The sequence below is a fragment of the Chelonoidis abingdonii genome, chromosome 3 (assembly GCF_003597395.2).
Source record: "Chelonoidis abingdonii isolate Lonesome George chromosome 3, CheloAbing_2.0, whole genome shotgun sequence".
Lineage (NCBI taxonomy): Eukaryota > Metazoa > Chordata > Testudines > Testudinidae > Chelonoidis > Chelonoidis abingdonii.
This window is the reverse complement of record NC_133771.1, coordinates 32,540,916-32,554,149: the sequence shown is the minus strand read 5'-3', so window position 1 is coordinate 32,554,149 and position 13,234 is coordinate 32,540,916. Positions and strand designations below refer to the sequence as shown.

The 13,234-nt window shown below is 45.4% G+C and overlaps 1 protein-coding gene across 2 annotated transcripts in view; it reads right to left on the bottom strand.

Annotated features, from left to right (window-relative positions):
• Window positions 1-9,680, bottom strand: part of YWHAQ (tyrosine 3-monooxygenase/tryptophan 5-monooxygenase activation protein theta) — a 39,048-nt gene extending 29,368 nt beyond the window's left edge. Inside the window, exons 1-3 of one of the 2 annotated variants that reach the window (XM_032777457.2) lie at window positions 9,523-9,657; window positions 8,379-8,509; window positions 7,693-8,068 (exon numbers count right to left, since the gene is read on the bottom strand). In XM_032777457.2, the coding sequence (XP_032633348.1) occupies window positions 7,693-7,986 (294 nt within the window). In that variant the 5' untranslated portion in view covers window positions 7,987-8,068; window positions 8,379-8,509; window positions 9,523-9,657. Of the gene's footprint in view, window positions 1-7,692; window positions 8,069-8,378; window positions 8,510-9,522 lie in introns of both variants that reach the window. The other variant, XM_032777456.2, reaches the window with a different exon arrangement.
• Window positions 9,681-13,234: the final 3,554 nt, after the last annotated feature.

The window sequence follows — 13,234 nt, the reverse complement described above, 5'->3', positions numbered from 1 at the left end:
TTAGTGGCAACAATCAGATAACGTGATTATTCTTTCCACCCAAACTGCTTTTGACAACATCTCAGCTGTCAATAGATCATACTTCTTCTATTCATCCTCCAAACCCTATGGATTACATTTACAATTGTATGTATTTCAGTACAAAATTTTACAGTTCACTAAAGACCCCGGGGCAACATAAATTAAGGTTAATATCAAACATGAAACACTGCTGAATTAGTGAAATAAGTAACCTAAGCCTTAGTTTATTTCTGAAGCCACTGTAAGAGCCAAGGGTCTCTCCAGCAGAATTCAGATAAAAAAATGCCAATTTGTAAACTGGGCCTTAGATTATGATGAAAGTAAAACAAAATCGCACACCAAGAGATTTAGGTCTCTGATAACCATGTAACTGCTCCAGCAGATGTCTCAGGATCTAAGAGCAATCTCAAATTTTATTAAACAGTGCTAATTACATTATTCTGAAAATGTAAATATATTAAAAAACCTCAGTGCTTCTAATATACAAGATATAGGCTACTGCATAAACCTCGTTCTCAGATCTGACTTTTGAAATTTACTGTTACAAAAACCCAGCCATGTAAAGAATGGAAAATATAGAGAAACAGGATTTAAAGAGCTAATCAGCACTGCAACCACCAGTTCAGTTTTGTATTCACAAGAAATGTTCACATTTAAAAAAAAAAAAAAAAAAAAAAAATCAAGTGAACAAGTTCCAATGCCTGCGTAAACTACATGTAGCAGAGGCTGCAAACATGCTTCTTCACACTCCTGATTACATTGCCTTTGCTAATGATGTTTTGGGCAGCTTAGGGAAATGCAAGATGTCCTAATGCACACAGTTTCTTTCAACTGTTAAAGTGGTCATCTGATATTAGTGTTCATTTATGTCTGTGAATTCTCTCATCATAAGAAAGTGTAGTTCTATAGACCCAACCCTAAAGTTGGTACTGTACGCCATTCTATTCAATGTGAAATAAAAGTGCCCTAAAATAAAAGCCACAGTGCATATACGGTTAGCAACTCAAGTGAGGTTACCACTTTCTAGATTAATAGATTCCAAGGCCAAAAGGGACTACACTGTGATCATCTAGTCCAGTGATAGGCAACCTGCAGCCTGTCAGGGTAATCTGCTGGCGAGCCGCCAGACAGGTTGTTTACATTTGCACAGCCGCCCGTATCTCCCAGTGCTGCGTTTTGCCGTTTCTGGCCAATGAGAGCCGCAGGAAGCGGTGCAGGCCACAGGGACATGCTGGTCATTGCTTCCTGCAGTTCCCATTGGCCAGGAACAGCGAACCGCAGCCAGTGGGGGCTGTGGGAGGCCATGCAAATGTAAATAACTTGTCTGGCAGCCCGCCATCAGATTATCCTCATGAGCCGTGTGCAGCCTTGCAGGTTGCCCACAACTGATCTAGTCCGCCCTCCTGTTTAACACAGGCCATAGACTTTCCCCATAACAATTTCTCATGAACTAGAGTATATTTTAGAAAATCATCCATCTCTTTAAAAATCTGCCAGTGATGAGGAATCCCAGCACGAACCTTGGTAAATTGTTCCAATAGTTAAGTCACACTGTTAAAAATGCTTGTCTCATTTCCATTTTCAATTTGTCTAACTTCAATTTCCAGCCATTGGATCACGTTAAAAAACTTTGTATACTAGATTGAAGAGAACATTATATGGGGAACAAGCTTGATATGGACCTACAGAATCTAATCAAGTCACCCCGTAACCTTTTCTTTAAGCTGAAAAGGAGCACTTTCTATATCACATAAAGCATGTTTTCCCTAATCCTTTCACTACTCTAATGGCTCTTCTCAGAACTATGATCAAATGACTGCTTCCTGATGCATTTTTAAAAACTAGCAGGCACCATGTTAGTCTGGTAAGAAAGTTTTGTCAGCCATCATACAACAAGCTTTGAGAGGTGGGATGACAGGTTTTTTTTTTTTTTAATGCTGTTTCCTGATTAAGTACCTGACCCGCATGATTGACACAAAGCAGCTACAATTTGAGGGATTTTAATACATAAAGCAAGCAACATCAGCATCTTGAAAGTTAGCCATTTTTTAAATAAGATTTAGTGTCAGTACTGTCCCCACATTACCATACCAATTTATTTTCAATTTAAAAATTTCTTCCCTGTTGCATGAAAAGCCCCAAACTGAGGATATAGAAACTGATATACAAAATGTTATCTAATACAGAAAGTACACGAATTAAACATAAAACAGTGAACTTGTGAGAACTATATGTCATGTCCCTTGAAGGGTGAAGTACTAAGGACCTAGAAGTTGGTACAAGGTATCACAGAAGCCTCCCATATTGTGAAAAATCTCAATTTCCTTCTCCTCTCCATACAAAAGGCAGCAAAGCTAGGAATCAGTACTAATATCAGTAGCATACAAGTAGCAATCAAAAGGTTCTCAGATACCACTGTACTGTTGTTTATACTCTGCTACACCACACTTTAATTGTTTCTCAAAGGAAGGGTGCACCTAGTGCATTTGGAAGTATTCCATTTTTAAAAAACCTGAAAGCTGTAGCCATTAAGATGCACTGGATGATTGCGAATGTAGCAATGTTTGTGCGCTAGAGCTCTGAGCATGCCATGCAAGTTTAACACTACATTTAACCACTCAAAGTAAACAATACACAACTCCTACTTTTATCTTTATAATGAATAAAGAATTTTAGAATCCGTTAAACAGAAATTAAATTCTATGGCCTCCAAGTCTGGGGAATTGTGGGATCTTCAAAAGCACTCCAGAGACTTGGTAATAGTGCTCCTAATTCACTTAAGCACTTTTGAAAATTCCACACAGTTTTAGTCATTCAACAGTATCCAGTACAACAGTCAAGTAATTCAACCAGGTTTACTGAAAATTTCTCTGCTTATGGGAAGCAAATGACATTCAAACTGCAAGTTTTCTGCCAAAGCCATATGGTAACTGGGCCATGCTTTTGTTTCAGTGACCATTCTCTTGCCTGAAGGATTAAATCCCCCCTCACCTGTGAAACTTCATCAAAATTATCTTGTTTTAAGTTCCATCTTCTGCTTTTGGGATACAATTAGCACCAATAACATCTTATCAGTTGTGACCAGCTCTGTGTCCAATGATGAGAGCTGTATGTGAATGGCTTGCAAGAGAGCAGGTAAAGTCAAAATGAAATTAAGAATTTTAAACAGCCTGCAGTAGAAGTATTTCAGAGGAGATAAGAATAGTAAAGTAATTTATTTATTATTATTATTCAACTAGGAGAGCCGGAGCACTCTTTAGGGAAAAAGGAATATCAGACTATGTTACAGCATTTTAGTTACTTAACCACAGTAGAACCTCACACTTATGAACATCTCAGGAATGGAGGTTGTTTGTTACTCTGAACAAAATGTTATTGTTCTTTCAGATGTCTACAACTGAACAATGACTTAATACAGCTTTGAAACTTTACTATGCAGAAAAAAAATGATGCTTTTAATCATCTTAATTTAAATGAAATAAGCACAGAAACCATTTCCTTACCTTGTCAATTTTTTTTTTTTTAAAAGTAGTTTATGGCTAACATGTTGTATTTGCCTTTTTTAGAGAATGGTGGTGGGGGGGAGTGTCATTGGAGCTGTCTGATTGTATACTTCCAATTCCAAATGAGGTGTGCGGTTGACTGTCAGTTCCTAACTCTGGTGTTTGTAACTGTGAGGTTCTACTGCTGCATGCAAAATACTGCTAAGATTATTTATAAATGCAGATTTCTAGAACAGCATGTATGAATTTCTGAAAGCTGAGCTGTATAGACAGCAACAACGTTTTTTTTTCTTTGTTAGTAACATAACTGGGTAATAGCAGCAACCTACTGCACCCAAAATATCGACTCGTTTTAGACTGCAACAGTTTAGTGACTGATAAGGAACCCTTCCATATTATTTGCAAGCAGTTATTGCATTTACCACAGACTAGACTGCAGAGAAGTTTTATACTACATGATAACCTCTGAGAGGTAGCTTACCCAGAGCAGGAACTTAATGATCCTGGAAACCAGGAATAACTTGAAGTTATTCTGAAATTTGATCAAAAGCTGTGATATGCTGAAGGGGGCTCACCAGAGCATTTATTGTTCCTTCTCTAATTCATACACAAGCACTGGGAAATTTGTTCTTTATAGTGGCAGCTTCAATCTTTCAGCTGCTGACTCATGGAACAGAGTGGCAGCAGAATTAAGTAGGTAACGGAAAGGAAAATAGCGTAAAACTACAAATGGTGCTGGAAAGGAAAGCAGCAGTATCACAGCTAGTAGTGAAAACTGATAATAAACCCCTTTCCCCCAGTACAGGAAGATGTGCATCTTTGTTTTTGCTGATGCCAGAGAACAGGAAAAGCATGTGGCTTTGTAGGTTTCTGTCTTCACTGCTTCCTGCTGACTTTAGGGGCAAATGAAAGCAGGCAGTTGCCAATGAGGCCCCAGATGAGAGCAGAGGGAGCACATGCAGTGAAACTGGGGTAAGTTTACTGGGATATGCGCAAACATCACCTTTGTGAACATTACACATTTCCACTACATACACCAATTGATTAGGGTAACTTCAGCATAGACAAGCCAAAAGGGCTCAATGCTCGCATCTCATTCAGTTCCAGAGCCACTAGGTCAGGTGTGGCCAACTTGAGCCTGAGAAGGAGCCAGAATTTACCAATGTACATTGCCAAAGAGCCACAGTAATATGTCAGCCGCCCCCCTTCTCCCTCTCACTCCCAGCACCTCCCGCCCAACAGTAGCCCCACTGATCAGCCGTTTTGTGGCATGCAGGAGGCTCTGGGGGGAGGGGGAGGAGTGAAGGCATGGCAAGCTCAGGGGAGGGGGCAGGAAGGGGTGGAGTGGGGGCAGAGCCAGGGGTTGAGCAGTGAGCACCCCCTGGCACATTGAAAAGTTGGCACCTGTAGCTCCAGCCCCGGAAACAGTGCCTATTCAAGGAGCTGCCTATTAACTTCTGAAGAGCCACATATGGCTCCGGAGCCACATGTTGGCCAACTCTGCACTAGACCACTTATAGAAGAATCTATTAAGATGAAGTAACAAAACAAGATGAGATGGTTTATCATAAAACCTCTTGAGAATTCAATTTGACAGGAAGTAAAGGCACAAGGGGGTAAAAGTCTCAAAGTCTGGAGGGTTGGTTTCGTGTATGAATCCCAACACACTGGTGGTTAGATTGGATCACCGAAGAGAAGAGATGATTTGAGGAAGCCCCATTGTAAAATACGGGCAACAAATCAGTAAGTGTAATTAGAATTCTGTCACAGGAAACAAGAATCAGTCTAAACCTGTGGTTTATGAGTCATACTATTTTTTTTTTTTTAAATGAAGCTTTAGCAAGTTTTAACCATGCTTGAAACAGTAGAAGTTTTTTAAAGAAATGAAATACCTTTTAAGTGTATTAAGGAAAAAGTAGTAATTGTCTTGACTGATTTACCAAGTAGTTTCAAATAAATCTTTATAAGAAAACTGCTTAGAATTGTTAGACCAGATTTTTAATTCAGAAAAAAAAAAATTCTAGGTGGCAGCAAACATTGGAACATATAAGTATTTCCACACTACCCAGGCAGATGTTCCCCTTGTCAGAGGAGCTAGAATTCTTGGCTTGATTTTGCTTCTAAGAACATAAGAACAGCTGTACCAGGTCAGACCAAAGGTCCATCTAGCCCAGTATCTGTCTACCAACAGTGGCCAATGCCAGGTGCCCCAGAGGGAGTGAAGCTAACAGGAATGATCAAGTGATCTCTCTCCTGTCATCCATCTCCATCCTCTGATGAACAGAGGCTAGGGACACCGTTCTTTACCCTTCCTGGCTAATAACCCATTTATGGACTTAGCACCATGAATTTATCCAGTTCCCTTTTAAACATTGTTATAGTCCCCACCTCACAACCGCCTCAGGTGAGGAGTTTCCACAAGTTGCACCTGTGCGCTGGTGAAGAACTTCCATTTATTTGTTTTAAAAACCTGCTGCCTATATAATTCATTTTGGTGACCCCTAGTTCTTGTATATTATGGGATAAGTAAAAGTAACTTTTGCCTTATCCACTTTCTTACATCACTATGATTATTACCTCTATCACATCCCCCGTTCCTCTTCCCCATACTGAGAGCCTCTCTTAAATCTTTCCCCGTATGGGCCCTCTCCAAACCGCCTAATCATTTAGTTGTCTTTTTCTGAACCTTTTCTAGTACTAGAATACTTTTTTGAGACCATTCTGATAAACATTATTTGAGACGTGGGCATACCATGGATTTATATAAGGGCAATAAGATATTCTCTGTCTTATTCTCTATCCCCTTTTTAATGATTCCTAACATCCTGTTCGCTTTTTTGACCGCCTCTGCGCACTGCGTGGACATCTTCAGAGAACTATCCACGATGACGCCAAGATCTTTTTCCTGACTCGTTGTAGCTAAATTAGCCCCCCATCATATTGTATGTATAGTTGGGGGTTATTTTTTCTAATGTGCATTACTTTATATTTATTCACATTAGATTTCATTTGCCATTTTGCTGCCCAATCACTTAGTTCTGTGAGTTTTCTCAATTACTACTGAAAGAGATAGCAATAACTACAAGTCTCCTAATCCAAGTGAGTACAAGTTTACCTCCTGGTTAAACTAGAAATACTAGTTTATTTTTAAGAACTTGCTATCACCTCTTCCTGTCCTAAGATGCCTGAAATATTAGATAGGACTTAAAATGTTATTTTTTCATTACATTGGTAATAAAGTATTCAAGATTATTTGCTACATGTTTCTAACTGCATTACACATCTAGCTTCCTGCAGCCAGAACTTTCATTGATCATGTGGAATAGGGTGCTGCACCTTCTGCATTGCTGATACAGATTCAGCCCCCACTGTAATGCAGTATATTTGCACCACTGCGAACATCTAGAAGACATGGGCACTGCCCCCCTCCCCTCAGAATAGATACATGGGCATTTCTGCACTCGTCTATTAATATTCATCTGCAGTATCTCTTACAAGCTTAAATCTTTGTAGTTTTGCATTATTCCACAATGACTGCATCTCTACCATACAAGGCAGTCTGAAAAATACATCTGCAGGTGCAGGAAGCCTAATTTTCTACAAATTTAATATTCACGTCTTCACTGAAGATGACTTTCTATATTTTATACAACATAAAATATAGATTTTATTCAAGATCCCCTCTAAAGCTATTCATCTTCTTACAAGTCTCCTCTTGACCTGACCCAGAAGTTTGTGACCACCACCCAACTGAGCACACCAAAGCAGATAATTCAGTTATCACTCAGTTAATCTGGATGCTTACGACTGTTTTATTAATCAAGAACCACAAAAGGAAGAAAGCAGCTCTCTTGTTTTTCCTTCCAACCTTGTTACTGCAGACAGATGAGCGTACTTGCACGATGGTGCAGATGAACTTGAGCTCAAATCCTTCTATAGCCCCCATAACTACAAGATAGTGCTGAATATTGATCTCACCCCTGCCCCCATCTTCCTTTCCCACACTTCACTATGACAATATCCCTGCATCCTTCAACTGAGTGGTGCAATAGCTGATCCCACACCCCAACATAGTGTCACACATAGATCTCACTCCCAAGCACAGAGGTATGTACAGATCTCTTGTGCGTCAAAGGTTATGAGATGTATCCCCAGTTCCCCAACTCACCAGCACAGTGGTGCAGATGGACCTGAGCTCAGACTCCACCTTCTCCCGATAGTCCTTGACAAGCTGCATCTTCTTGTCGTTGGTGTCTGTTTTCTGCTCAATGCTAGAGATGACCCTCCAGGCAGAGCGCCGCCCCCCCACTACGTTCTTGTAGGCCACCGAGAGCAGGTTGCGCTCCTCGTTGGATAACTCAGCACCCTGTTCGGTTACTGCCTTCATGCAGGTGGCCATATCATCATAGCGCTCAGCCTGCTCAGCCAGCTTGGCTTTCTGGATCATCTCGGTCTTCTCCATGGTGGCTGGCAGTGGGGAAAGCACAAGGCAGAAAGAGAGGCTGGGACTGTCACACTGTCAAGAGGAAAAGGCACCTCAAAACCTGTCAAGGAGGAAACAGATTAGCCATATCTCTGGGAGCCAAGAGCTGCAAAACACCACACTTTGCCCCTCCCCAAAACTGAGAAGACACAAAACCAACCATCTCCCCAGGAACCAAGAATCACAGGCCACAAGGGGTCCCCACCACACCATCACCCCAAAAGCTATCCTGGAATGAAGAATCCTAGGCCTATACAACCAGGCCATTTCACAAGGAATTGGTTACAGAAGAGGGGAAGTGCCCCTATCTCCAGAGCCTCTAAGGAAGGTTAATAACCTGGACCACCAGGACGGGAAAAAAGATAACTCACTCTCTCCCCATAGGAGACCAATCTAGAGACCAGATGGTGGAAAGAGGCACTCCAGCCTCCTCAGAATGGCTTTTATCTCCACCTCCACTTTCCTCTCTCTCACCCCTGCGTGCACTAGCAGGGCTTGCAGTCTGTGGTTAGTCAAGATATGCGGGGGAGGGGAAGAAACAGACGGCTGGAAGTCATTAACCCAAAGGGGCCATCCCCAGGAGCCTTGCCCAAACCCTTACCTCTAGGCGTGGGGGTCAGAGTGGTTTGCCTGAAGGGGGGGGAGCACTGGGGAGGGGCAGTAAAAGAACCATCAGCCCCAGGGTAGCCACAGGAGGACCAACAGGCCCAGAGGACACGGGGAGAAGAAGGTGGTTATCTAGTGCGTGTCTGGGAACACAATGGCCCCGAAAAGAGAGACTCCGAGGACAGGGGTAGCAATCCGTGCTCCCGCGAGGCAAGCAGGGGCACCGGGAAGGGCGCCCGTTGTGGGCGTATTGGGCACACACGTGGGGAAGGGGTGCCCCCGAGATGAGGAGACAGAATAAGGGAACCTTTGTCCCTTAGCGAAGGAGGGGGCGCGGGACCAGGCCGGGAGACCACGGGGAGTCTTTCCCTAGAGCAAAGAGAGAGAATGAGGCGCCGGGACTGGGGCAAGCGGATCCCCTTCCCCACCGCGAGGCAAGGGGCGAAGCCCCCTACCCGAGCCTCCCCCCGGGCGGGGGGGGGGGGGGGGGGGGGGGGGGGGGGGGCCAAGACTCTATCCCTCGGGAGAGGGCGGGGATGGGGGAGTCCCATCCCCCTGGGGGGCGCGGCGAACAGGACTCGCTCAGGCCGGAGCGGGCGAGGGAGAGGCAACTCCGTCCACGCCTTGGGCCCGGCCCGGCAGCCTCCCGGGAAGAACGGGGCTCGGCAGCTCTCTCCGGGGCAGGGCACGACCCCTGCCCGAGTAGGCAGGAGGAGCTACCACCGGGGGAGGGGGGGCGATGGGGAAAGCGTGGTGTTCCGGCGGCCCCGCCGGGCGTGAAATGGCGGCGGCGCTGGCGGCATCTCCCGCTCCCCGACGCGGCTGGGGACTCCGCGCCGCTCTCACAAAATGGAGGACGCGGCGACCCCTTTAATCCCCGTCGCCGACCCCGACCCCGGCCCCGCTCACCTGGGTCCGCTCCGCTAGGCCGAGCCGGCTGGCGCCGCTAGATCGGGTGCGCTCCGCTCGGGGCTGGGGCGAGGAGAAAGAGCCGCTCCCGTCTCAAGCGAGAGCCAGCGCTAAAGGGCGTTGGCACAGGCAACCCTACTCGCTGCCAGACCCGTGCTCACACGGCCAATCCCAACGCCTGCTCCGAGCCGGGGCCCACCCTTCTTTTGCTATTAGCCAATCCAGACGTAGCGCGCCGCCGTGAGGGCGGGCACAGGCGGGGAGCAAGCTCGGTTGGCCCGTGGGCTGCGGCTGGGGCCACGGGGTTTCCTCCAATTAGATCCAGGGTGAGCTAACGTCACTGTCACCATGGTGATACTGCTACAACCCCCCCCTTCCACGCCCTGTCCTGGCACTACGAGCCAAGTCTGGGCGCGGCACGAGACAGTGCGGAGGCGCGACGGGGGCGGCTCGTGCTGCTGCGGCTGGGAGAGGGAGAGGGAGACTCGGAGGCTAGAGAGCGGGTGGAAGCGTGGGAAGCTGAGGGTGGGTGTTGCTCGGGGGAGCGTGCACCGATAGAGGGGAGCTGGGGGTGAGTGCTGAGGGGAGTGTGCACCGATAGAGGGGAGCTGGGGGTGAGTGCTGAGGGGAGTATGCACTGATAGAGGGGAGCGTGCACCGATAGAGGGTGGGTGTTACAAGGGGGAGCGTGCAATGATAGAGGGGAGCTGGGGGTGAATACTGAGGGAGACTGTGCACCAATAGAGGGTAGGTGTTACACGAGGGAGCATGCACCGATAGAGAGAAGCTGAGGTTGAGTGCTGAGGGAGGAGCACGCACTGATAGAGGGGAGCGGGCCATGGGTGTTGTACAGGGAAGCATGCACTGATAGACGGGAGCTGGAGGATGGAGGCTGAGGGAGGGGGCATGCACTGATAGAGGCGAGCTGCGAGGGGAGAGTTACTGAGGGGGGAGCATGCACTGATAGAGGGGTGTTGAGGGGAGAGCATGCACTGATAGAGCGGAGCTGGGCATGGATGTTGCACAGGGAAGTGTGCACTGATTGGTGTTGAGAGGGGAGCGTGCACTGGTACAAAGGAACTGGAGGATAGATGCTGAGGGGTGAGTGTGGACTGATAGAGAGGGAAGTGGGGGTGGGTGCTGAGAGTGCATTTTGCATAACGGAGAGCTGGAGGATGGATATTGAAGGGGGAGCATGCACTGATAGAGGGGAACTGGGTGGTTGCTGAGGGGGGTGGGTATAGTGATAGAGGGGAACTGGGGGTGCGTATTGCACGGGGAAGCATGCGCGGATAGACAGGAGCTTGGGGATGGATGCTGAGGGGGAAGCATGCATGGACAGAGGGGAGCTTGGGTAGGTAGAAGTGATGGAATGTGCTGAGAGTTATGTTGATGTGAAAGCCAGTTAAGTGTCAGTGCTGTTGGAAGTTTAGGGTGCTGTGGAAGTAGGTACTGGGGATCAGATTGCTACTGAGGATATGGCAATGGGTATTGAAGGGCCAGTGAGCTGCTGGAGGTGGGTTCTGGGGTAGTTGGGAGCTGTTGTAGCCGTTGGTGGCTTCTGGGATGAATTGGGTGATGGATGGTATTGCTAGACAATAGGGTCTGCTCTACAGGTAAGTGTGAGGGAAATGAGTGGATGATGCTGGACAGATTTGGTGCGGATGTGCTTGGGGAAATAATAGATGGCTGTTGGGAGGTATGCAGAATGAGTGTGTGTTGCTGGTTGGTAGCTGGGCATTAGAATGTGTTGGAGGAATGGGTGGGAAATGTGAGGGAATGAAAGCAGCTTTAAAAATTCAAAAATTATTTTCTCCTCCACATGCTGTTGTATATATGATTGATGGTTAATAAAGTGTCATCTGTCCATGATTTCATTAAAGATGACCCTGCCCCATCAGTCTTGCATGCATTTCTTAAATGCTGATTGAATGATCCTTCTGGACAAGTTTTGGAATAGTTGATTCTAGACAAGCATTGGGTACAGCATGAGCCTAAAAGGAAGTGATGAAGAGATACTGTGGATGTGTTCTTTGCAGCCAATTCGAAATGCAGGAGGTCTCCTACCTCAAATTAGTTAAATTAAATGAATTAAATGCATACTTGTATGAGTCCTGGGACTTATTCTAATGATCAAATCTTCCTGTGGCATTGCAAAGTCCCTGCGTGAGCTAATAGTTTCTCACCACAGTGGTTTTGGAATCATCAAAGATGACAATGCTCAGTAACTTAAACATCCATCTCAGATGATGAGTTTTCTATATCAGCTCAGGATTTCATGGGTACCATGGAGATGAAGGAATTATTGTCTCAAATTCTGGATTTTATTGTTTGGCTAGGACTGGAGATTAGGCATTTGGATATTAAATCTATGTCCTGGACGAATCATTACCTACCTCTTGTGGTTTGAGTTTGGGACGCATCTATTCTCTACAAGGGACTGGTTGATAATACAACCTATGAAGTTAAGGGAATGGGAACATTCCAGAAGGCCCAAAGGGAAGATATGATATATTCAACAGATTTGGAGACTTGGTAGGATTTATGTTAATCTACTATTTTCAGCCATTTATGGGGTGGCCCTAGTGCCCTCGCCTTCAGCTATGTCCCCACTGATCACCTTGATTTACAGATGAAGTGAGAGTGAAGACTGTTAGAACACTAGTGACAGAAGTCATGGTCTGAAACTGACCAAGTGCCCTACAAAAGCTTTTTGAATTCTTATGTCATGGCTCTGGAGGAGACAGATAAATGTCTGCACCATGGTTTCTGCAAAGTGCTGTTCCGTGGATTTTGAATGATGACAGTTGGGTTAATCCAAGCTATCTTTATTCAATGTCCCAACTCAAAAAGGTTAGGAAATGCCCGAATTATGGTTGCCCATGCAACTTTAATTTGGTCCTTTTCTGTGTATGCATTATGATACAGTTCTTAATTACATGATCACATACTGTTTTGCCCCGGGACCCTGACCTTGTTTAGTACACTAGGAGGATGGTGTTCAGAGAATGGGTAGCCATTCAGCATAAGTTTAGCAAAATTATAAACAACTGAAAACAGAATCTTATGCTGGAAAGTGTCAGACAACCTTAAATATAGGTGCTCTTCCTGCACCACTACTTATATCTTATCCAGTTGAGCCACTGCTGCTGAACCCTACCCAGTGCCTACTTGAGACTGAGGCTTGGATGAGAGCTGGTTGCATGAAACTCACTGGATAAGACTGACATGATGCTGATAGGCTGAGAGAAGGAACTGGAAGATATGGCAAGGGTTATTTTGATCCTTCATTGGAGGGTTTATGCTAGCCCCTTGTAATTAAAGTTTGCAAGATGGCAGTATTGTTGCATCCCCACCTGCTATTATATGATCATATACAGCAGTGATCGAGAAAACTCTCCTCAGTCTCCAGCAGGCCTGGGGGATATAATTGTTTCTTTTAGTTGCAAACCTTGCTACTTTAATCTATGCTTTTGTCTTCTCAAACTAAATTTCACCTTAAATCAGCCTGGAAACTGAATGCAGCAGCTCACTTATAAAGCAGTGCATCTGTTTGAGAGCACCAGTTCATCAGAATCTGCACTGGCTTCCTATTAGTTTCCCGTTGAATTAAGGTGTTGTCCTATAAAGCCTGAAATGACTTGTGATCTAGCTACTTGAGTGACGTTTCCCCCATCCCCCCCCATCAGATACTGCGATGGTTTAAAGTATA